The sequence below is a fragment of the Pecten maximus genome, chromosome 4, assembly GCF_902652985.1.
Source record: "Pecten maximus chromosome 4, xPecMax1.1, whole genome shotgun sequence".
Classification (NCBI taxonomy): Eukaryota; Metazoa; Mollusca; class Bivalvia; order Pectinida; family Pectinidae; genus Pecten; species Pecten maximus.
In genome coordinates, this window is record NC_047018.1 from 38,578,985 (window position 1) to 38,606,114 (window position 27,130).

General features: G+C 34.0%; 2 protein-coding genes and 1 long non-coding RNA gene across 3 annotated transcripts; 2 read left to right on the forward strand and 1 right to left on the reverse strand.

Annotated features, from left to right (window-relative positions):
• The first annotated feature begins 4,313 nt into the window (after positions 1–4,313).
• On the forward strand, positions 4,314–8,137 carry LOC117326034. Its single transcript, XM_033882619.1, has 2 exons — positions 4,314–4,493; positions 6,745–8,137. Exons 1-2 carry the CDS (start codon positions 4,487–4,489, stop codon positions 7,119–7,121), a joined length of 384 nt encoding a protein of 127 aa, XP_033738510.1. The 5' UTR covers positions 4,314–4,486; the 3' UTR covers positions 7,122–8,137.
• Positions 7,371–27,130, reverse strand: LOC117326035. The gene is made up of 2 exons (XR_004532409.1): positions 26,957–27,130; positions 7,371–7,609 (listed from the first exon to the last, which is right to left on the reverse strand). It is a non-coding gene; the product is annotated as an uncharacterized LOC117326035 (long non-coding RNA).
• Positions 15,519–16,936, forward strand: LOC117326033. Its single transcript, XM_033882618.1, has 2 exons — positions 15,519–15,552; positions 16,230–16,936. The coding sequence occupies exons 1-2, from the start codon at positions 15,546–15,548 to the stop codon at positions 16,616–16,618; spliced, it is 396 nt and encodes a 131-aa protein (XP_033738509.1). The 5' UTR covers positions 15,519–15,545; the 3' UTR covers positions 16,619–16,936.

Here is a 27,130-nt window from a genome sequence, read left to right on the forward strand (position 1 = left end):
ACCTGGGCATCGATGAATTTTACACCCGGGCAACGATAATTTCGATAGAAAATGAACGCCGAAGACGGGATCGGAAGAACGGTTGGGATATTTTTTCTCTTTTTTGATATGATAATGATGTCCTTCAAGGAAAATAACCCGACCACGGAACAAAATGATAAATTGGCTATAACTTGCAAGGATAACTGACAGGAAAAACACCTCTCATTTTTTGCTAATTCGCCCACATTGTAGGCGGGTATGACCAAATTATGCCGCAATCCACGAATTATGCAACATATACAGCAAAATCCGCGATCGAAATGACTGTAAATCTCACAGTTTATCGGAATTATATATTTTGATATTGACAAGTCTTATTGGATTGATTGGTAATAGTTAAATAGGAAAATTAAACATTTCCGTATTTTACACCTGTGGCAACGAAGACGCTCTTGAGCTTTACACCCGGGCGCCGCAATTTGCTGACATGGTAGTGATGTAGAAATTAACAGAGTTGGCCTTTTGATGGTTTTTGTTTATGTATTTTTTGCATTTATGCAACTCGTTACAATTCATTCACGGACATGCCTCTTTAAAGGGTCCGAATTTGTGCTTGTCAATCCGTCATCCTGATTGATTGATTGATTGATGGGGCTTAACGTCCTTGTTCCGGTTATAACCGAGCCTAGGACACTAAGGGGAAATGGGTGGGTCGGGGCACTAAATAGGGAGCAATTTCGCATTTCGTCATCGCCAAATGATCTGATATGAGAGGGACAGACGATTATCTCTATGTCTAAAAAAAAAAAAAAAAAAAATCCGTCATCCGTTTTTGTTATGATCTATTTATAAAACTGCTCGAACCTGGTAGAGAGCTCCCCATGGAGTGAAATCTCCAATCTCCAGCCTAGACCGATCACAAGAAACGTGTTTTATAGGCTTACAGTTAATTAAATACAATATTTATAATATATCCAGAATATGAGTAAAAAGGCACTTAACATCTACATCAATTTCACGGGTGTTAGGTTTTTGAAAAATTGTCGAATGTCTATAGTTTATATAGATCTTTTATACCATCAATGCATGTTGCAAGTTTTGTGTTTACGTCCCATGCGTTTCCTCCTTTTTCTGATCTGTGTCTAGCCGCGGTTGGAATATGGTTGACTACCTCGCATTCTGAATAACAATATATCACATGTAAAGTGCGCAAGGCCGAACTTACGTTCCCCAAACAATATACAATCTGACAGATGGAGTACATACTGAAGTAATTGTTGGTTGCCGCAAAGTGCATGTACTTTTAGAGCATCGGCCAAAGTCCCCAACTCCACTATGCGTCGGCCCGTGCGCCATGAAGTGTCCTCTTGTTCTACATTGCCATAAATTGGAGATGTGCTAACCTCTTCCTGACTTGATATAAATTGTCTCCGCCGAGACTGTAACTAACGTTATATGGTCGTCACACATTGGCACATTATGTGATACATCGGCGCTGTCCTTGTTTTCAATGGACCATCTTTAATTTATGTTCTCACTTCATTGAAAGCATAAGCCTTACCTAGTCTTTTAGTTTTACAAAACTGACCCCTTTACCTCTTGACCGCATCGTGCTGTAGGCCTAAACATTTATCTCCCAGCTGACTTGAAAATTAAACCAGATACATTATATGTAACTATTCGTGAATATAATCAAGGGCCCGGATCGCCGGACGCCGGATCGCCGGACTCATGTCTGTGACGTCACAGAAGGGTCGGTCTACCTTAAATAAGTATTTTGTATTATACCCACCCATTTCGTTTTTGAAAAAGCTAGTCCTATTTCGTAAAACGTTTATTGTTACCTTATCAATCTGATAGGGGGTTTACACCTTCAAGTTATTACATAATGAATATTCACCTAATACAGAAAGTCTGAAATTAAATCACATGTCATGGGATTGACCTTTAATGACGAAAATTTGTCTGACACCCATTTATATTTAGCGGATAATGTTTCAACCTTCTTTAATTTGATGTTTTTACCATGGTTATATTCCCAAAACTGTTATTTCACTACCACCCCTTAATAAAATTTATATTCAGTTTCTGTCGATATTCATTCCTGGGTTACATAGTGGAAGTATCATGAGAGATGAAGAACATTGAAATCAAATTATTTTTGAACGTAAAACAGCGAGATATGCTGAGATCTGGCCCGATTGTCCAACCCACGGTTCATAAACATGTTTTATATACATGTATGTGTATTATAAAATAGCAAGATTTGCAGGGACTTCCGACTCCGAATTCCGAACGCTTCTCCCACATATTATATACATGTATGTGTATCAAATATAGTATGTAATTATGGACTGTTGGATGGGAATTCCGTCCAAGTCTGTGCATGTCTCGTCAGCGTCCAACTACACCGCATACTGTGACATAATCGCATTTTCAAGTTAAGTTCAAGAAAATAACTTGAATTTTTCAGTAAAATAATTAGGTTATGGCATACCTTGATTTTTATTTATAATTAATTGAATATTTTCATTAACACAAATATAAAGACATCAAAATATCGTTCCCTGTTACATGAATTTGCCTGGCAGATTCTTGTGGTTTTGCGTAAAACCCAAGAACCGAATATTTTTCACCTGATATGAAATAGTCGAATATTCGGAGTTTTTTATAGTTAACAGATAGATCGCCCTTCAAGATGGATTTTTGGTAATATCGAATGTCAAGTCGAAGTCGAGAGAATGTTGAAGTATTTGCCATGTACGATCTGAATAAGAAATTGGTCATCAGAAACCGGGGCAAACATATTATATAAATTAGTAAAAATGTTGAGGCATAGAAGGGAGCTGTAGTTAACACATCCTTTGTAGTCATTTTCGTATTTGGATAACTAATATTCATAATGCAGTCGAACGGTTATGTGCCCTAATGTTCCCATATATACATATACACACACGCTGTGATAGCCGTCCGCCAGCATTCCTGGGCTTCAAAAAGGTAGGTATGTACATGTATATATCATAATACAAGTGTACCATCATTTAAATGAATGTTGTCATATATCGTCATCAAGATATTCATCTGAAATTATTAATTTTACCAAACACTTTTATTACTTATGACCAAAAAAGACTGTCTGATGTAGCATAGTGACATATATGTTAATTTATTTCTTAAAACTAAATTTCTTAAACTAACAGTAACTTAATACCCGAAACAACGGTTTCATGTTAGATATGAATTGAAGATAAATGTAGTTGATTTGATATTTACTGGTTCTAACGACTCGTGTCTAGAATGTAACAATCACGTTTTCGGAGCATGAGCACATTATTTCTTTGGAACCAAGCTAATACTGATTTTCCTGTTTAAAAAACGAAAGGCAGAATTTTGATAAACTTGTAATATGTTCACTTGTTAATTCTAAAAGGACCATTGTATGATAAACTCAATGCGGACATTTTAAAAATCACAAAAGTGGTTGCAAAGGAAACCGAACCACGTTCATGTAAAGAAATAACACTTTTGTTTGTGAATGCCCAATGATGTGCCCCCAAATGCTCAAAACTTAGAGATCTGGTCAAGCTAACATAGTTCCGGTGTACCGGATTACCACTACCCTTCAGTAAAGTGTCGTCTTCATTAAAAACTAATGTAAAAGGAAAGAATGACTATTCATAGGCCACATCGTCGGCAAACGCAGCAAAAATGAAACTGAATATAATACCTGTATTGCCTGATCACTTGATGGACACAGGTTTATACTAGTCAGCTTCCTACATTGATACTTAACTTGGATATACAATAATCAAACTGATCAGTAACATGACCACGTCCAGAAGGGGGTTATTCCGTATAAGGGCGTCCTTCTAGGACTCGTCCGTAATGTAAGGGACATCATACAGCTGTTTCGTCTTTGAAAGACTCGTCAGTAATGTAAGGGACATCATACAGCTGTTTCGTCTTCCAAGGACTTGTCAGTGGTACTAGGGACATCATACAGATGGTTGGTCCTTCTAGGACTCGTCAGTGGTACTAGGGACATCATACAGATAGTTGGTCCTTCTAGGACTGTTCATTAGTGCCAGGGGCCTTAAGTTTTGATATATATGAGGTGACGGTGAAAACTAGGTCGAAAGTAATATGAAAATATAGATGGGATGGCGCAACATCCCATAATAAAACAAATGTTCAATTATCATGAAACAGTTTCACTTTCGATACGTAAAGCCCATGTATATCTTCGCTATCTTTCTGTAAACCTAGTCCGTCAATCATTATTCCATTTATAGAAATTCACAGAATTCAACAAAGAACAGGCTTTACCGGGAATTATTTTCTTTAAAAAGAAGCTGTGTATCTGTATACACACCCAATCAGAAATGACATGTTTGAGAAAAATACACACACAAAAAAAAAACAGTTTAAAAGACAACGCACTTTCCTATAGTTACATACACACACCCGTTGTGATAACCGTCCGCAAGCATACTCAGACTACAAAATGGCAGGTATGTATATATCATAATACTATCATTTAAGCGAATGGATATCTACATCTTTCAGTATTGATCAGATTTCCGCATTGACATATATCTGTTATTAATCTCACCAAAATCTTTAATTACTAATGAAAAAATCCCGACTCATTTGTGTAGCGTAGTGAAAACTCATGGCGAACAAACCTATATGTTAATTTATTTTTTCCACTATTTTCTTTGAAGAAACCTAAAATCCACAACAATGATCTTGTCCTCAAGCTGAATAACAAAAGTCGTAGATTTGATCCTCCCTTGATCTAGAAATGTAGCAATAACGCTTTCGGGACATGAGGAAAGTAAGTCTTTTGAAACAAACTAATACGGGTTTTTTATGTTCAAATAGGGGGAGGGGAGATTCTGATGAACTGGTTATGTATTTCCTTGCTCATTGTACCTGTAAAAGGGCGAGTGTATGATAAACTCAATGCTACCACTCAAAACATGATAAATGTATCAAAATGGTTGCCCAAAAACCCACCCACATCCATGTTAAGAAATAAATTTATTGTTTGTGAATGCCCAATGATGTGCCCCAAAAATGCTGGAATCTCAGACACCTGGTCAGGCTGTACTGGGTGTTTTAATTCGCGAAACTCACAGAAATCTGAAAAAGGAAATCCCAGATACATGTATTGTTCAAACTGAAAACAAAAAATACAGTTACCTTTCCATAAACCGACTTCTTTAATCATTAATGACAGAGAATATTCCATTGATAGAAATTCGCAGAAAAATACAGAAACTAAGAAAGGTTTTACCAGTAATATGTTATCTTTGAGCACATCTGTGTGTATTTATATGCGCACACACGGAGATTACACGCTAGACTACGGAATGCCAGGTATATAAAAATAATAACGCCATCATCAGACGAAGATTGTCAAAAATCTATATCTTTCAGGATTGATCATATTGCTGCATCTTAAGTTCAACAATAACTATCATGCATCTAACTTTTAAATAATTTTCTATTTAAGCTAATTTATCTTAATTATCTTAAACAATGATCACATTAACAAGATGGATATGGATGGAGGACATATCACAGCGGTTGATATCCTTTTCCCAGTTCTAACACATCCGTCTCTTTTATTCAATATCATTACCGCTTCCTTGCCAAGGGATAATATTTCTCTTGTAAAAACGGAAAGAAATCTGATCATTTACTTATTTTATTATGATTACAAATATATATATAAATAAATCTTTGCGTCTTTTCAAAGAGCTTTTAGATTATTTTCAAATGAGGCTAAATAAAATACGTTTTGTACCTATCAACCACAACATTCCGTCGTTAACCAAATTCAGAAGAGTGAGGTGCGTAGAGGGAGATATCCTTTCAGACTCCGTTAACAGCAAGTTGTACTTCATTTGATATATACATTAAATAGCTGAACAATTCAATCCCATTCGTGAATAGTAAATATGATGTGTAATACATTTGTGATGGTAAAACATCTTATTTGTCAGTATCTGATATTTCATGTATATATTCTGAATATATATACTCGCTAAAATGTCATTGTTATTTTCCTAACCTCCTCCTTTCTTTTCTCTAACTATTGATTATCAATTGAATTTATTGTGATAACCGTCCGCACGCATACTCGGCCTGCAACATGGCAGGTATCATATCGAATATTGTTACATAATGGGTTTGATTTTCCTTAACTATACGCATAAGCGATAGACTATTGCACGGTCACGTGCAAACTATTGAACACCTGTGACGTTTCGGAATTTGGTCCTTCACTTTTAAGCGTCTCTGTCACACGGATGTCAACACTGCCAGACGACAACCATGTTGACTTCTAGGCCTACAGGAAAGTCCAGATTTCAGTGAAAGTGTCTTTAAGTGAATATGTAATAAAACAAAGTATATCATTTGTGTCTGTGCAATAATCCAGAATAATTGACCCTCGGTACTGATAATCGACCGATTTTGAGTGACACCCATGATATATTTGTATAAAAATATCATCAGACGAACATTGTCAAATACCTACATCTTTTACTATTGATTAGATTTCAGTATCTGATGTTTCATGTATATGTTCTGAATATATACTCGCTAAAGTGCCATTATTGTGTTTTCGTTACTTCCACCATCCTTTTCACTAAACATTAATAATCATTGGAATCTATAGATGTACATAAGATGTAGATAAAATCTATTTCTTACGACTCAAAACCAACTTCTTAAAATTAAATTCTGTTTCAGGTTGTATTCAGACCTATTACCATTACACAACTCTTGAAGCGGCCAGAGCAATAGTGCTGTCGGGGTACATCGAACAATCAATTGACCTCACAACAGACGCCAGATATGGTGTCGGTGTCTACGTTACAGACATGGGCCTTGACCATACTCGGCGCACAGTAGCGAATGCAATCTTCGGCAATGCCGCGCATTACATGTTGGATAAGGGTAAACTGGATGCCGTGATAGAGCTTTATCTGCCGAGCAATATAGTTATCAGACCAGATCTAATGCTCAACATTTATAAAGTACAAGAAAGAGTTTCATTAAACGCCACAAATCACAGGGTTTATGTGAGGGATACAGATGGAAAGTTTATCGAATACAAATTCCAGTAGAAACTAAAACCCTCGAGCACGGGTACAGACGATTCTTTTGTGTTTGCTCTGAACTAAATGTTTAATTTTCTCTTTTAATTGTACAGACACAAATATCAAATATTCAAACTTGAATGGTGGACATTGTTTTAATGAACTAAAAATATGAAAGAACCCCTAAAATTCTAAATGTTGAGACAGAGGAGGTAGCTGCCGTTACCACATGCTTTGTAAACATTTTCGTATGTTTGTATAACTGAAAATTAAACACATTAAAGAACATGAAATACTTGTGTTAATTCTGAATAGGTGCCACTGCTCATAAGAACAAAAGGTACTACATCTCGGACAAAGAGAGCCGTTGGTCGAGTGAGAACAAAAATAAAAGACTCGTGGATTCATGGAATTCGACTAAAGCTTTATTAGGACTGTTATAATTACAAGTGTACTCCGATGGCTAAACAAGAACAGCATAAAAACAAAATTTCTCAATCAAACTGGATACAGGCCTGTCTTCAATAACAAGACAATGTATAGATGATACTAAATCAGACTAGATACAGGCCTCTTTTAATCAGTCTCAGCTCTCAAGACAGGTCTAAAGTATGATCTTTTTGATGGGTGACGAAATTATGTTGTAAAACTTGTGTGATCACTTAAAGTTGGATTAAAGATTTCCACAATATGTAGACAGAACTTTGGTAATCTAACCGATTGGTAAATGTAGAAATGGGGAAAAACAATACATCGCATCATCAAGTGAATTACAGGTTGTGTAAAGTCTTTGCATGACGCTATTGCCATTCTCCAAATGTTAGGGAATCTTTATTTTTCTTTTTTTCTTTCTTTTTTTTATCATTTTAAAATATGAATTCAGTTGTAGATAGAATTATTTTGATGGCTGTTGCAATTTCAATGGATTCCAGTCAAACCTCGATTATTTCGAACTTCGTTGATTCGAATTTCTAGCTGTATCGAACTTTTGCTTGGTCTCCAATTTCCTCACTATATAACACTACTAAGGAACCTATGTATGATTCGAATTTTTATGAATCGAAGTTTTCGATGAATCGAACTTTTTCATGGCAAGTTATCTATGATATTATAGGTAATTGACATCTTTTTTTTTATCATTTTAAAATATGAATTCAGTTGTAGATAGAATTATTTTGATGGCTGTTGCAATTTCAACGGATTCCAGTCAAACCTCGATTATTTCGAACTTCGTTGATTCGAATTTCTAGCTGTATCGAACTTTTGCTTGGTCTCCAATTTCCTCACTATATAACACTACTAAGGAACCTATGTATGATTCGAATTTTTATGAATCGAAGTTTTCGATGAATCGAACTTTTTCATGGCAAGTTAGCTATGATATTATAGGTAATTGACATCTCATGACTTGCACAAAAAATTTACCTGTACTGACCACTGGACAGGTGTTTGGCGTGACTGACAATAGGGATAACGATAGCGTGCGTTGTCATTCACGATTATGGGGTTAATTAATAATCAGACTAAATTAATAGATTAATGGTGTATTTAGAAGCCATGGCATTTAATCACTCGAGAAAACCATACCGGTAGCCGTCTGTGATGATCTCCGCCGCCATTGAAATCAGTGGTTGGTGAGTAAATATTACAGAACAGTAAAACAAACGGATCAATTTTAAACACAAACTATTAGCGACGTCTTCACTCATATTCAAAGTGTCACGTTTTAAACTTATACATAAATATCCATGTAAATCAGTAATTTGTCATTCAATCATGCATTCTCCAACTGATTGGCATTCCGTATTTTATATGCACATAACGCAAACACACGTGTCGTTAACAGAAAAAACGTTAACATCAGCGTGCATTGTACTTTTGCTTTATCTATTAGACGGGATATAAGTGTTTTGTGACATAGATACATAGTTTGTTTAATCAAAAAATACTTAGGTATAATTGATGAAAAGTATTTTTATTTTGTAGGGTTTGGGGTAAATTAACTAAACTTTTCCATGTGAGCCTGACAGGCGACGATCAACAAGATGACACCGAGGACATGTAACGTTAACATTATCAAGAAAACATCGATCTATTTTCAACCATGAATAATTCGAAGTCCCGCTGTTTCGAAGTTTTTCTGTTAGTCCCTTGAACTTCAAAACATCAAAGTTTTACTGTATATACATTTGCCCTCTCTAATTTTATTGCCCAGATAATAGAGACTTCGCAATCAGTTTCTTTAAGCAACAATAAAACCAATTTCGTATTTAGATGGGAACGTGTCATGTTTTTGATTAGCATTTTGTAGTATATACCAACCAATTTCGTTTTTGAAAAACTGAAAAGCGGTAGTCCTATTTCGTAAAATGTTCACCGTGACCTCATCCCTGTAATATGAGGTTTACATATATACCTAATACAGAGTCTGAGATTGAATCACGTGTTATGGCATTAACCTAAACTATAAATACCTATCAACTCTTTGACTGACCAGACTTTGTCTGACTAACATTTATATTTGGCGGGTAATGTTACAACCTCCTTTAATTTTATGGTTTTTTTTTTACCCTTAATATATTTCCAAAAACTGTCATTCAATTACACTCATGATTTAAATTTGTATCTGTTTCTGTCGATAATTATTCCTTGGTTATTGAACATCGATATGGAATTATTTCACTATGTAAAATTGCGAGATATGCCGAATTCCCAACTCATCGTCCATATACATGCATTACATACATGTTTTGTGTATCATAAAAGCGAGACGCGGAGGGACCCATCCCAAAGTCGAAACCGTTCGTTCACATATTACAAAAGTGTATGTGCTTTAAAAACGGACTGAAGTTAGCAGCGGATTCGTTATTCGGTATTGGGGATTTGAATAACGAATCCGCTGTTGCACAAGCGGATTAGGGATTCAGGTTTTTTTTTATGTTTAAATGATATTTCTTTGTATTGACATTTGGACATTTGGATTCAAATAACGAATCCGCTGCAGCACCAGCGGATTGGGGATTTAAATAATGGTGCTGCAGCGGTTTAAGGATTCAGTGTGGTTATGTTTCACTGGTATTTTTCTGATAAACTATGATTGGAGATTCGATTTTATATTTTGATTTAGTGATTCGAATAACGAATTTGCTGCCAATAGCGTATTGTGGATTCAGTGTTTAATTGACTTATTTATCACAAATTACGAAAATGATAGATTGCGGGTATTTCAATGATATAATAACTTAATAATTCAATCAACAATAATGGGATTCTAGTTCGAATCTGCTGCTAAGAGTTTCTTTCTTGAGGGAGGTTTATCGGCTCTTTACATGCAGACGAAGTTCTATGTTTCTTTGCCACCATATATGGTACAAATATAAAGACCAGAAGGGTTCCTACCGTTGTAACAAGATCGATTCGATATAGCTGAAGGTTTGATTGGAATGCAAACATGTATAAGGAATTTAAAGATCTATCAGTAAAATACTCTTGTTTATATTATATTATATTTATGTTACCATTGTTATACTAATCTGCTGTTATTCGAATCTCCAATCATATATTAAAAGGGAAAATATCAATTGAACATGTATATAACTGATTCACCTGCTGGCAGCGGACTCGTTATTCGAATCCCCAATCATATCTTATAAGAAAATTTACTAATATGTAACTCTATGCCAAATCCACTGCTGCAGCGGCGGATTCGTCATTGAATCCAAATGTCAAAATGTCAATAAAAAGAAATAGCATTTAAACATAACAAACTGAATCCCTAAACCGCTGTCCCTACATGTCTCGACAGCATCCGCCTACATTACATATTCTTGTCATAATCACATTCTAAATCAAGGGGAAGCATCCGCCTACACTACATACTCTGTCATAATCACATTCTGAATTAAGGGGAAATAACTTGCAGATTTATATGTAATCGCACTTAAACGAAGTAAGACACTCGAATGATGTATTTTCAACATTTTCAATTTTTCAATAAAGTAATTTAGATATAACATATTTTGAGTTTTATATATAATGAATTGAATGTTTTCATTTTTTGCCACAAATACATACATATAAAAATAACGTACTATGTTGCACGAATTTGTCAAGAATTTGAATAGACAGATTCTTGTGGTCTTGCATTATATCCAATTGAACTGAATATTTTTCACCTGGTTGGAGATTTTCCGTAACATTTAGATCACTCATCAAGATTGTTTTTTTTTTGGTATTATCGGATACCAAGTCGAGAGAATATTGAAGTATTTGCCAGGTTTTAACCACGAGAGTTTGAGAATACAATAGCAAATACCTTTCAATCCTACTCGAAAATCTCAAAGCGTAATTTCTTCAATAGTTGATTTAAACAGAATCCAAAGCTTTGAAAACGACGATAAAAAGCATTAGGCGCAAACTGTTTTAGCTCAGTTAGCCTTCTCAAAACATAAATACATTGAACATATATCATGATTGTCTTAATATGTACATTTCAATAAATAAATTAATAAATAATCAACAAAACAGGTTTTTTATGTAAGTTCTGCTTAAATTTATATGTTAAGACAGCCACGATGTATGTAAAATGTATCTAAGGTAAACAATTAATTAATTAACAAAATATTCTGCTGACAGTCGTTTCTGTACCCTGACCTCACTCTCAGGAGAATCAGCTAGGGTTTCACACAGACAAAGCAAAACAAAAACAAAAAACTAAACAAAAACAAAACAAAGCAAAAAGAAAAAAACGGAAAAAAAATAAAAACTATTTAGAATAGGTTTGTAACCTTAATGTACTATCTGGTAGATGCAAATAGCCACCCTATGTTGCCATAACGAATTGACCAATAGACAGTAAAGTGGTGACTTGCATACATTGATATGGTAAAGGATGGAAAGGCAAACAATTGTCAACATTTTAATTAATTCATAATTGAAAAACATAATAAAGAAAAAAAAAACAAGTTATATGAAAAAAAAGAAGAAAAAAAACCCAACAAACAAAATAGTAAGGTGAAAAACTGTGTTTCAGATGGATAAATCATAAACTTCCTGTGTAACTACCAGTCAACGTAAAAAAAAAAAAACAGTCTCAAACCTGCCGAATTGAGAGGTTTGCGTACCTAGACCAACCATATAGAATATGTCGGTGAATACATCTGAGATAACAAACGCAATGTCATATATAGGTAGATTGTAAACGACAAATCAACAACAATATGGAAATATTCATCTAAAGAATCAACACTCTGTAACACTCATCAATGACTTTAAGTCATTAAGATACATTGACTTGACTGGTTTATTTACCTTACTCAGGTTTATAGTAATATATCAACATTATCTTATATGATACATTTTGAAAAAGTTTATCAAACATCAACTTATATCTTACTTTTGCACAATGTATTCAGATGATTTGTTTTTACTTGTAGGTTATGATGAGGATAAACTCACACTTGTCATAATTAGGTTGAATAGGAGGCGAAAGTAATTAAGCTGATAATGGCTCACACTTGATAAAGTATTACGATCCATAGTTCCTGCCACAGTCTTTAAACATATCTTAGAAAAAAATTAATTACCGAACAGGTTCTCCATAAAGTTTACAGGTAGCTTCTTTCAGGTTATGAAGTGTGTTGTTGCGGAACACTTTATTTTTGCGAGATTTATCAGAAAATAACCCCTTCTTGTCCATATATCGGTACACTTGCTATCAAGTTTGATATTCCTTGGGTTTTCTCTCTCTCTCTCTCTTTTTGGCCCAGCTGGCTCTGGTTTTGGATAGGTCCTCATTGATAAGTATTTATTCACATCTTGGGACTATTTTGGTAGTGTCATGTCAATGATTTTAACCTTTTGTTATATAGAATTTCAACTTTTTGATTGTGGGAGATAGATATTGCAATAATTGACCTTGGTTTTCTATCAATGCACAGCAAACACTAAAATATATCCACTCTTTAGATACTATAACAGGAGCATACTGTATTCGTAGGGGGATATCTCAGAAACGATTTCTGAATACTAAAACTTTTTAATCCCAGTTGTAAGCTTTTATATTTACACCGTTAGCTTAATACGCACACAAGTTATGCTTTATAGACCTTAATTTCTTTCAATTGTTGCTTATCAGAATACCAATGCAGAGAGAGATTGTTGTTATCATAACTCATAAAAAAATAAAATGGGGATATAGAATTATTTTCAATTCAATATCATGCTTAAGTTGATATTTGTTTTCTGGGATTAATATCTCAAGCAATATTCAGTGTCATTTTTAAGAGTCGATAGCTGTCCTGCGCAAATAGGGTGTTTATCGAATAACACCTCCACGACAGTAGATGATTGTTTGTCCTTTAAGCTTCCAGAGAACTCATAACTCGGATATACACAGTGCATTAGTTCCATGTCCTATCTGCTTGGCTGTCGCGACCTCCTAAGAGAGCAATCTTAAATCTACTGCAGAAACATCGCATGACTAGATTGACAAACAAGCTCCGAGTGTATCACATTTCTAATATTTCACAGATCGAGTAATGTTCTGATGCGCATGAACAACCTTGAAGCACAGGGCTGGTGTACCGAAGGCATCTACGTAAATTTGTATCCGTGGTATTGTCAAACTGCAATAGGTCCTCATTAACAGGCTGAGGCGGATCGCCCTCGTCCCACCACTGCTCATTCCGTCAGTCGCATAATAAAAACAAATGTTCAATTATAATAAAACTTCGACAAGTAAACCCATGTTCATCATCGCTGTTTTTCTGTAAACCTGCTCCTTTAATCATTATTCCATTTATAGAATTTCACAGAATTCAACAAAGAATAGGCTTTACCGGGAATTCTTTTCTTTAAAAAAAATTGTGTATCTGTTTACACACTGTTTATAAACTTTTATTACTCATGACCAAAAAAGACTTATGTAGTAAAGTGATGTATGTTTATTTGTAAAGTGACTATTAATGCTACGATATCAAAGCTGTCTGTCAAATTAGAAATAATTTGTATTTGCCTATGTAACTTTCACGTCATAGACATATGTTTGTTGACCTGTTTAAAGTGCAACTAAAAACTTCCTGAATGCTCGTGCCGTTATACAGATCAATCACATACAACTAATACGATGGCATATTGTATTTCTTAATTGGCATAACTTCGTCAAATATCTACATCTTTCGGTAAAGATCAGATTTCTGCATTGTATTTATCAACAATAATCTAACTTACACCTATATTTGAGAAATAACTTTGTTTATTATAAGAAAGGTCAGACTGCCATAGAACCCCGGTGTATTGGTCACCAGTATCCTGCGGTCTATAGGAATCTATCTAGTAACATAAACACTCCATTTTTTCAAGCCGATATGATGGACAGGGATATTATAGAAGACCAAACGACAAATAACCCACATAATTAACGATTTCTTAATTGTTTAGCATTTGAAAAAAGGCCTGGCCTCATTACATAAAAAGAAGATGAATTCTAGGAACATTAGATTATCCTGTTAAAGCAGAGATACGATTTTGATACACTGTTTAATCAGTTTAAAATTACTTGCGATACTATTGGTCAGGTAAAACTCTACAAAGAGATAATATTTTATACCTTTTGGACGACAGGTTCATTTGATAAACAGGTTCAATACCTGAAAGTATAAATTCCATTAGTTAATAGAATAAATGGTGTGTTAATAATCGGATATTTTACGTAACAAAGACTATTCAATATGTGGAGGTGAAATTACATTTTCTTTACCGGGTACAGGCTCGCAGTCTTATCCCTAACATTTTGGTTGTTATCGTGACCCCCTTTTTTTCTATGTAAAATATAAATGTAAAGCAATTTACCAAGATAAATGCTGACTGACAAAAATATTAGTCATGTCATAGACATCACCGTGTTAGTTACTATTCTGTTTTGGAAATTCACAGAATTCTAAACTGAAACCACATTACTTTTTATACACCCACGTCATCAACCACGACTGTGAGCGGACTTACGAATGTTCTATTTTTATAAATCACTGAAATCTGAAAAACGAACTCCCCATTTCACAACAGAGGCAGTTTTAAATAACTGAAAATATACAGTTTAAAATGTACACAAGAATAGTCTACACCATCCACCGTTATACTCTGGCAACCTTAGAAATGCCTTGATTTCGTTAACATGATCACATTTACATCTTAACTGTTGAACAGTTCTGACCCGGACAAAATTGATTGTTATAAAATTTTGCAACCACATTGCTATTGATTCAGCCACAAACTGAAACAATTTGGTGATAAATGTTCTATTTTATGAATTCACGGAAATCTCATAAAAAAACCCTGTTCACATCAGTGGCAGTTTTAAATAAACTGAAAGTTAGAAATGTTATGTACATTTTCATAATGACATATACACAATCATAGTCTTACCAGCCGCCATCATACTGGAACATCAAAATGACTGGTACGTATAATTATATTACCAAACGAATATTTCTGGTATATATGTACATTTTATTGATGGACTCACTGATATTCTATTTACAATTGCACAGCAAGAAATCACTTCCGTGTAAATTTGTATTTTATAAACAGCTCCCTAACCTTAAAAATGTCTTAATTTCTGTAAACATGATCCCATTTACATCTTAACTGTTGAACAGTTTTGACCCGGACGCGATTGTATTACAATTTTGCATTCGTTGATTGTTTGACTTTGAGTGGCCGGGTGGTACAGTGGTAACACACTTGCATTTCACCTAGGTTACCGGTGTTCGATTTCCAAATCAGACGTGAAAAGGTTTGGGGTCATAACTAGTTTCGCAATTGTTGTAAAATAAATAAAGTTTACATTACATTTGACCTAGAAATAAAGGTCACGGTGACCCTTACAAAGACGGTGGATGGCGCAAGTTCAAGCTGTTAACCAAAATATCAGTAGTTGTTGAAACGTTATCCCCCAGACAAGATTTATCAAAACAATGACAAAGAAGACGGAAACATCAAGAACAGTACTAGAGCAAAATCATCTTCTTTCCAATTAGAGACACAGCAACAAAATAATAAATAATATATGATAGGTGAGCATATGTGATTTATTACAATGGGAAATTATCTTGTTTAATTGAAAATTGGTTTCAGACGATAAGAAGACCTATTACCACCACACAACTAAGGACGGAGCCGCAAAAATATTACAGTCAGGGTACATCAAGCAATCAACTGATACGAAAACAGATGCTAGGCATGGTCCCGGTACTTACCTTACCAGAATGGGCCCAGATAAGTCCCAGAAAGATATAGCAAAGAATAACTACGACGGAGTCAACAATCGGTTTGCAGATAAAATGATGAAGGAAGGTAAAACAGACGTGGCCATAGCCATTGATCTGCCCAGCAGTAAGGTTACCAAGGCGAATTCAGATCGCGACATTTATGTGTCGCCGGGAGATATTACCATAAAGGACAAAAATCCAAGGGTTTATATGAGGGATAAGGATGGAAAGGCTCTGGAGTTAAAACCCAAGTAGAAAATGAAACCATCGAGTACTAGTACACACGATTCTTTCGTGTTTGCTTTGAACTAAATGCTAAATTTTCTCTCCCTAAATTCTACCAAAATGAAATCTTGATATCTGAAAGGCGAACATTGTTTTCTAATCAAGCAAAAGTGTGGAAAGAAGCCTAATTCTTAAGGCTTACTTCGACTCAAGCTTTATCTGGACTGTTATTATTAAAAGTGTAATTTGATGGCTTACAAAGGACAGCATGAAAACAATATGATAATGTATAGATAATACTAAATCGAACTTGATACAGGCCTGTCTTCCTCAGTGTGAAGTGTGATCTTTGTGTTAGATGACGACATGATATTTGTAAAACTAAAAGTTGGATTAAAGATTTACACAATCTGGAGATAGAACCTGGATCTTACCGATTGGTCAATGTAGAAATGAAAAAAGCAATGCAATTCATCATCAATTGGATTACAGGTTGTATTTTTTTCTCAACCAGAAGAACTTACCGTCTAAAAAATATCTGAGAAAATTTATAAGCTGGTATCATCTTTAAATATGAATTCAATAATAGAAAAAATTCTTCTGATAGATATTTCAAAAATCAATGGATTATGTACATATGCTCTCTCTAATTTACGATGTAATGACATGATTTAGTTATATCTTTGGTTGAATAATAGCCCGAAAAACCTTTATGTTATTATTTTATTGTCCAGACAATTGAATCTTCACAATCAGTTTCTTTAAACGACAATAAAACTAATTTCGTATTTGGATGGAAACTTGTCATGTTTTAAATTAGCATTTTGTATTATACCCACCCATTTCGTTTTTGAAAAAGCTAGTCCTATTTCGTAAAACGTTTATTGTTATCTTATACATCTGATAGGGGGTTTACACCTTCAAGTTATTACATAATGAATATTCACCTAATACAGAAAGTCTGAAATTAAATCACATGTCATGAGATTGACCTTTAATGACGAAAATTTGTCTGACACACATTTATATTTAGCGGATAATGTTTCAACCTTCTTTAATTTGATGTTTTTACCATGGTTATATTCCCAAAACTGTTATTTCAATGCCACCCCTTAATAAAATTAATATTCTGTTTCTGTAGATATTCATTCCTGGGTAACATAGTGGAAGCATCATGAGAGATGTAGAACATTGATATGAAATTATTTTTGAACGTAAAACAGCGAGATATGCAGAGATCTGGCCCGATTGTCCAACCAACGGTTCATAAACATGTTTTATATACATGTATGTGTATTATAAAATAGCGAGATTTGCAGGGACTTCCCACTCCGAATTCCGAACGCTTCTCCCACATATTATATACATGTATGTGTATCAAATATAGTATGTAATTATGGACTGTTGGATGGGAATTCCGTCCAAGTCTGTGCATGTCTCGTCAGCGTCCAACTACACCGCATACTGTGACATAATCGCATTTTCAAGTTAAGTTCAAGGAAAATAACTTGAATTTTTCAGTAAAATAATTAGGTTATGGTATACCTTGATTTTTATTTATAATTAATTGAATATTTTCATTAACACAAATATAAAGACATCAAAATATCGTTCCCTGTTACATGAATTTGCCTGGCAGATTCTTGTGGTTTTGCGTAAAACCCAAGAACCGAATATTTTTCACCTGATATGAAATAGTCGAATATTCGGAGTTTTTTTTATAGTTAACAGATAGATCGCCCTTCAAGATGGATTTTTGGTAATATCGAATGTCAAGTCGAAGTCGATAGAATGTTGAAGTATTTGCCATGTACCATCTGAATAAGAAATTGGTCATCAGAAACCGGGGCAAACATATTATATAAATTAGTAAAAATGTTGAGGCATAGAAGGGAGCTGTAGTTAACACATCCTTTGTAGTCATTTTCGTATTTGGATAACTGATATTCATAATGCAGTCGAACGGTTATGTGCCCTAATGTTCCCATATATACATATACACACACGCTGTGATAGCCGTCCGCCAGCATTCCTGGGCTTCAAAAAGGCAGGTATGTACATGTATATATCATAATACAAGTGTACCATCATTTAAATGAATGTTGTCATATATCGTCATCAAGATATTCATCTGAAATTATTAATTTTACCAAACACAAGGTAGGCTTGCATGACTACATGTATACTCTGTTCCTATGGCTGATGCAGGTGTGACATTTGTTTCGGCCAATTGTCAAGGGCTATCCGATAAACTTAAACGTAGAGATGTGTTCACTTATCTCAGGGAAAATAAATATAGTATCTACTGTCTACAAGATACCCACTTTACACAAGAAAATGAAGAATTAATTAGGAACGAATGGGGTTATGATTGCTATTTTAATTCTTTTAGGTCAAATGCGAGAGGTGTTGCTATACTTTTAAACAATAATTTCGAGTTTAAAGTTTATAGAGAAAAGAAAGATTCCACTGGTAATTTCTTAGCTCTAGACATTGATATAGAAGGTTTGCGCATTACGTTGATAAATGTATATGGTCCCAATATGGATAAGCCAGATTTTTATAATAAAGTTTCTGAAGCTGTTGATTACTTTAACAATTCAAATATTGTTTTATGTGGTGATTTTAATCTTGTATTAAAACCCGAGCTTGATTATTGTCAAAACTACAAAAACTTAAATAATGCCCAGGCCAGAAACAAGGTTTTAGAAATTATAGATAATTATAATCTAGTAGATATTTTTAGAGAACAGCATGAGGAAAAAAGACGGTACACATGGAGAAAAAGTAATCCTATTAGACAAGCTCGTCTCGACTTCTTTCTTATATCAGAGAATCTACTATCTAGCATAAATTTATCGGGACTAGACCCTGGTTACCGTTCAGATCATTCCATACCTAAAATAATTATGAAAGTTAATGAATTCAAAAAAGGTAGAGGGTTATGGAAATTGAATAATTCATTATTACATGATATTAATTATCTTAATCTTATAAATAACTGTATTGATAGTGTTAAGAAACAGTACTGTGTCCCAGTATACAACTTTGAAAATTTGCATGATATACCTGACCAGGATTTACAACTTACTATAAATGATCAGTTGTTTTTAGAAACCGTGCTAATGGAAATTCGAGGGAGAACTATCTCTTACTCTTCTTATAAGAAGAAACTGCAGAACATTACTGAGACTAATCTTAGGAAAGTTATAGAGGAGTTAGAATCTGCAGATAGTGTGAATATAGAAGAACTGAATATGAAGAAAAAGGAATTAGAAGTCATAAGAGCACAGAAGGTGAAAGGTAGTATGATTCGATCTAGAGTTAGGTGGGTTGAGGAAGGGGAAAAGCCAACAAGTTATTTTTTCAGTCTAGAAAGCAGAAATTTTACATCAAAAATTATACCCAAGTTACAAAAAGACAATGGTGAAATTTTGACAAAACAGGAAGATATATTGGAGGAAGTAAGTAATTTTTATAGAAAACTTTATGATTCTACTGATATACAAGAGGAGATTAATTTGGACCAGTTTCTTTACGATTGTGATGTTCCAAAATTATCCTATCATGACTCACATAATTTAGAAGGGGAAATAACTCTGGAAGAGGCCAGTAAAACCTTAAGGCATATGAAAAATAATAAAAGTCCGGGATCTGATGGTTTCACAACTGAATTTTTTAAATGTTTTTGGAGACAATTAGGAGTTTTTGTTGTTAGATCTGTTAATTATGGTTATCAAAGGGGGGAACTATCAATTACTCAAAGACAAGGGGTTATTACTTGTATTCCTAAAGCAGATAAAGCGAGACATTTTATAAAAAAATTGGAGGCCAATTTCTCTACTGAATATTGTTTATAAAATTGCATCAGGGACTATAGCTTTTAGGATCAGAAGTGTTTTAGATAAGATAATAGATAGGGATCAAACAGGTTTTCTTTCAGGGAGGTATATAGGGGTTAATACAAGATTGATCTATGATATAATGCAATATACTGAGGAAAATGATATTTCGGGGATGTTATTAATGTTAGATTTTGAAAAGGCTTTTGACTCTGTGTCTTGGGATTTTATTGATAAAGTTTTGACTTTTTTTGGTTTTGGTGTTGGTATTTCGACTTGGGTCAAAGCTTTACATAGAAATGCATATTCAGTAATTAATCAGGGAGGAAATTTATCGTCTTCTCTGAATATCAAGCGGGGCTGCCGTCAAGGGGATCCAATCGCCCCATATTTGTTTATATTATGTGCTGAAGTTTTGGCAGTCAGGTTAAGAAATAATGATAATATTAATGGTATAGATATTGACAATTGTCCAGTATTAGTTTCCCAGTATGCTGACGACACATCAATTATTATAGATGGATCACAAAATTCTTTGTCTGAGGCAATTAAAGAACTGAGTGAATATGCAAAAATTTCAGGCTTAAAAATTAATGTTGATAAAACTCAGGTAATTTGGATTGGGCATAAAAAATATTCACAAGATTCCTTTTTACCAGAACTAAATTTGCAGTGGGGTAGGAACAAATTTACACTTTTAGGTATTGAATTTAGTGTTGATTTACATGAGATTCCAAAACTCAATTTTGACAAAAAACTAATTAAGCTAAAATCATTAATAAAAACTTGGAGTAGAAGATCTTTAACTCCTATTGGTAGAATTCACATAATTAAATCACTGCTTGTTTCACAATTAAATCACCTTTTTATCTCGCTCCCAAATCCAAATGAAAATTTTCTTAAAAAACTGAATTCTATTCTTTTTAATTATCTATGGAATGGTGGGCCAGACAAAATTAAAAGAGATGTAGTAGTGCAAGATTATGCAAATGGAGGCCTTAAGATGATTAATATAGATTCTTTTATTTGTTCGTTAAAATTAAATTGGATCAAGAGATTGTTCCAAACTACAGAAAAATGGCAGTCAATCTTGAAGACTCATATTGATATTGATTTGCTAGCACACTGTGGTAATGAATATATACATACATGCATGAATATTTGTAAGAATCAGTTTTGGAAAGATGTTTTTAAATCATGGTATAAATATAATTTATGTCAAGAACATTTGGAAAATAATGAGTCAATCCTAGAAATACTTCTTTGGTATAACAAAAAAATATGTGTTGGAGGAAAACCGATATTGTATAAAAATTGGTTTAAAAAAGGTGTAGTTAATATATACCATGTTTTAAAAGACACTTCCACTGGATCGTTCTATTCTCTTAATGAATTCTCACTCAAATATCAGATTGAGACAAATTTTTTACAGTACTATGGCTTCACATCTGCAATAAAAAAGTTAATATCTAGTTTTGATTTAAGTTTATATAACTTAGCCTGTCCTTTTATACCACTAATTCTAAAACCGTTTTTTGAGCACACCAGACTCAGTGGCTCAAAATGTTTTTATAATAAGCTTATTAAAAATAACATAATGCCATCTGGTAGAAGGAAGTGGGATTTAATTTTTGAAGATTTAAATGATACTGATTGGAAAAACTATTTTAAAATTCCGTTTTTAGTGACAAAAAATACAAAGCTTCAGTGGTTCCAGTTCCGAGTGGTACACCATTTTTTAACAACAAATTCATTCTTGTGTAAAGTGGGTGTGGTAAACTCTCCTGTTTGTGTCTTGTGTAATTCTGAAAGAGAAACTGTTATACATATTTTATGGGAATGCATTGAAGTTCAGACACTATTACAAAATTTTGAAACGCTACTGCAGGCGTTATTAATCCCCTTTTCTGTGAACAAAAAATCCTTTCTCTTTGGACTAATTACTAATAATTATCCACCTATAAATAGAGTTGACAATGAAATAATAATTATTATAAAACAGTACATTTACAGAATGAGGTGCTTCCATAATTCATTACATATAGACTCATTAATTAATACCATTAAGGATCACTTCAGAGTTCAAAAATATATTGCTACTGGTAAAGGTGTATCAGCCAAGGAAAGGTTTGATTTAGAGTGGAGTAAGTGGCAAAAATTAATAAATTTGTCTTAAGAATTTTTTTTTTTTTTTTTTTTTTTTCCACCATATATATTTTTAATTCTACCAATTTGTTCTTGTAATATGTCTCTGTAGTACAGTTGTAGTTGTTACAGTATATATATAAAAGTCAACCTTGACATGGTCAAACAACTCTCCTAGCCTACCTCCCACCCTATTTCTCCATCTGTTTCTGTTGCATATTTGTTCTTTTTCTCAACAATTTCTTTTTTTTTTCCTTTTTGACTAAGTCTTCACTATCTTTACTTTTTTTCTGTGTCTGTCTGTCAGTCTGTCTAGTATTGTATGTATGTGTGTGTATGTATGTATGTAAGTATGTGCAATGTATGTGCTTATGTATGCTTATGTATGTGGGTATGTATGTATTGTATTGTATGTATGTATGTACTCTATGTATGTATGTATGTACTCTATGTATGTATGTATGTATGTATGTATGTATGTATGTATGTATGTATGTATGTATGTATGTATGTATGTATGTATGTATGTATGTATTGTATGTATGTTTTGTATGTTGGTATTGTATGTATGTATTGTATTATGTATGTATGGATGGATGGATGGATGGATTCTGGATTATTGTGATATATTTTTGACATTTATGTCTTTAAGTAATATCTTTATTAGTTTATCAATTTCAGTATATTAGTATATATAATACATGTACATCTTGTATATGTGTATGTGTGTGGTGTGGTGCATGTTTGTATGTGTGTATGTTTTGTTCGTGGCATGCATGGATAATAAAAAAAAATGAATTAAATTATGTAATTTGTACCTGTATACATATATATTTTGATGAATAAAATGTAAGTTACAAAAAAAATTTTTACCAAACACTTTTATTACTTATGACCAAAAAAGACTGTCTGATGTAGCATAGTGACATATATGTTAATTTATTTCTTAAAACTAAATTTCTTAAACTAACAGTAACTTAATACCCGAAACAACGGTTTCATGTTAGATATGAATTGAAGATAAAAGTAGTTGATTTGATATTTACTGGTTCTAACGACTCGTGTCTAGAATGTAACAATCACGTTTTCGGAGCATGAGCACATTATTTCTTTGGAAGCAAGCTAATACTGATTTTCCTGTTTAAAAAACGAAAGGCAGAATTTTGATGAACTTGTAATATGTTCACTTGTTAATTCTAAAATGACCATTGTGTGATAAACTCAATGCGGACATTTTAAAAATCACAAAAGTGGTTGCAAAGGAAACCGAACCACGTCCATGTAAAGAAATAACACTTTTGTTTGTGAATGCCCAATGATGTGCCCCCAAATGCTCAAAACTTAGAGATCTGGTCAAGCTAACATAGTTCCGGTGTACCGGATTACCACTACCCTTCAGTAAAGTGTCGTCTTCATTAAAAACTAATGTAAAAGGAAAGAATGACTATTCATAGGCCACATCGTCGGCAAACGCAGCAAAAATGAAACTGAATATAATACCTGTATTGCCTGATCACTTGATGGACACAGGTTTATACTAGTCAGCTTCCTACATTGATACTTAACTTGGATATACAATTATCAAACTGACCAGTAACATGACCACGTCCAGAAGGGGGTTATTCCGTATAAGGGCGTCCTTCTAGGACTCGTCAGTAATGTAAGGGACATCATACAGCTGTTTCGTCTTTGAAAGACTCGTCAGTAATGTAAGGGACATCATACAGCTGTTTCGTCTTCCAAGGACTTGTCAGTGGTACTAGGGACATCATACAGATGGTTGGTCCTTCTAGGACTCGTCAGTGGTACTAGGGACATCATACAGATGGTTGGTACTTCTAGGACTCGTCAGTGGTACTAGGGACATCATACAGATAGTTGGTCCTTCTAGGACTCTTCAGTGGTACAAGGTACATCATATAGCTGTTCCGTCTTTCTAGAACACGTCATTAGTGCCAGGGGCCTTAAGTTTTTATATATATGAGGTGACATCTGCCTTTCCATAAACCGACTCCTTCAATCATTAATGACAGAGGATATGCCATTGATAGAAATTCGTAGAAAAATAAAGAAACTAAGGAGGGTTTTACCAGGAATATGTTATCTTTAGAGCACATCTGTGCACACACACGGAGAATACACGCTAGACTACAAAAAGGCAGGTATATAAAAATAATAACGTCATCGTCAGACGAAGATCGTCAAAAATCTACATCTTTCAGGATTGATCATATTGCTGCATCGATATGTATCTTAAGTTCAACAATAACTGACATACATGTAACTTTTAAATTTTTTTCTATTTAAGCTAACTTATCTTAATTATCTTAAACAATGACCACATTAACAAGATGAATATATATGGAGGACATAATATCACAGCGGTTGATGTCCTTTTCCGAGTTCTAACGCATCCGTCTGTTATTCAATATTATTACCGCTTCCATGCCAAGGGATAATATTTCTCTTGTAAAAAAAAAACAGAACGAAATCTGATCATTTACTTATTTCATTATGATTAAAAATATAAATATAAAAAAATCTATGCGTCTTTTCAAAGAGCGTTTAGATTATTTTCAAATGAGACGAAATAAAATACATTTTTTTACCTATCTACCACAACATTTCGTCGGTTACCAAATTCAGTGAGGTGCATAAAGGGAGATAACCTTTCAGACTAAGTTGTACTTCATTTGATATATACATTAAATAGCTGAACAATTAAATCCCATTCGTGAATAGTAAATATGATGTGTAATACATTTGTGATGGTATAATATCTTATTTGTCAGTATCTGATATTTCATGTATATATTCTGAATATATATACTGTACTCGTTTTCCTAACCTCCTTCTTCCTTTTCTCTAACTATTGATTATCAATGGAATTTATTGTGATAACCGTCCGCAAGCATACTCGGCCTGCAAAATGGCAGGTATCATATAGAATATTGTTACATAATGGGTTTAATTTTCCTTAACTATACGCATAAGCTATTGACTATTGCACGGTCACGTGCAAACTATTGAACACCTGTGACGTTTCGGAATTTGGTACTTCATTTTTAAGCGTCTCTGTCACACAGATGTCAACACTACCGGACGACAGTCATGGTGACTTCTAGGGCCTACAGGAAAGTCCAGATTTCAGTGATTTTAAATGTGTTTTAGTGAAGTCATGAAATAAAACAAGTATATCATGGGTGTCTGTGCAATAATCCAGAATATTTGACCCTCGGTACTGATAATCGACCGATGTTGAGTGACACCCATGGTATATTTGTATAAAAACATCATCAGACGAACATTGTCAAATACCTACATCTTTCACTATTGATCAGATTTCAGTATCTGATATTTCATGTATATGTTCTGAACATATACTCTCTAAAATGCCATTGGTGTTGTTTTCGTTACTTCCACCTTCCTTTTCACTAAATGTAAATAATCAATGGAATTTATAGATGTACATTAGATGAAGTTAAAATCTATTTCTTACGACTCAAAACCAACTTCTTAAAATTAAATTTTGTTTCAGGTTGTATTCAGACCTATTACCACTACACAACTGTTGGAGCGGCCAAAGCAATATGGCATTCGAGGTACATCGAACAATCAACTAACGTGAGAACAGACGCCACATTTGGTGTCGGTACCTACAGGCATGGGCCTCGACTATACTAAGGTCACAGTAGCGAAGAACAACTTCGGCCCGGCCGCGGACAAAAGTTTGTTGGAGGGTAAAATGGACGCAATGATAGCGCTTGATTTGCCGAGCAATATGGTTACCAAAGTAGATTCAATACGCGACATTTATGTGGTGCAAGGAAGAGTTTCATTAAACGGCACAAATGCAATGTTTTATTTGAGGGATCAAGATGGAAACCTTTACGAGTACAAATTCGAGTAGAAACTAAAACCCTCGAGGACAGGTACAGACGATTCTTTTATGTTTGCTCTGAACTAAATGCTTAATTTTTTTCTTTTAATTCTACAGACACAAATATCAAACATTCAAACTTGAATGATGGACATTCTAAATGTTGAGACAGAGAAGGTAGCTGCCGTTATCACATGCTTTTTAATAATTTTCGTTTTTTGTATAACTGAAAATTAAACACAACATTGAAAAAACATGAAATACTTGTGTTAACTCTGATTCGGCACCACTACTTATAAGAACAGAGGTACTACATCTCGGACAAAGAGAACTGTTGGTCGAGTGAGAACAAGAAAAGACTCATGGATTCGTGGAATCTTAATTCGACTCAAGCTTTATTAGCACTGTTCTAATTACAAGTGTACTCCGATGGCTAAACAAGAACAGCATGAAAACAAAATGATAATGTATAGATGATTCTAAATCAAACTGGATACAGACCTGTCTTCAATAACAAGACAATGTATAGATGATACTAAATCAGACTAGATACAGGCCTCTTTTAATCAGTCTCAGCTCTCAAGACAGGTCTAAAGTATGATCTTTTTGATGGGTGACGACATTATGTTGTAAAACTTGTGTGATCACTTAAAGTTGGATTAAATATTTCCACAA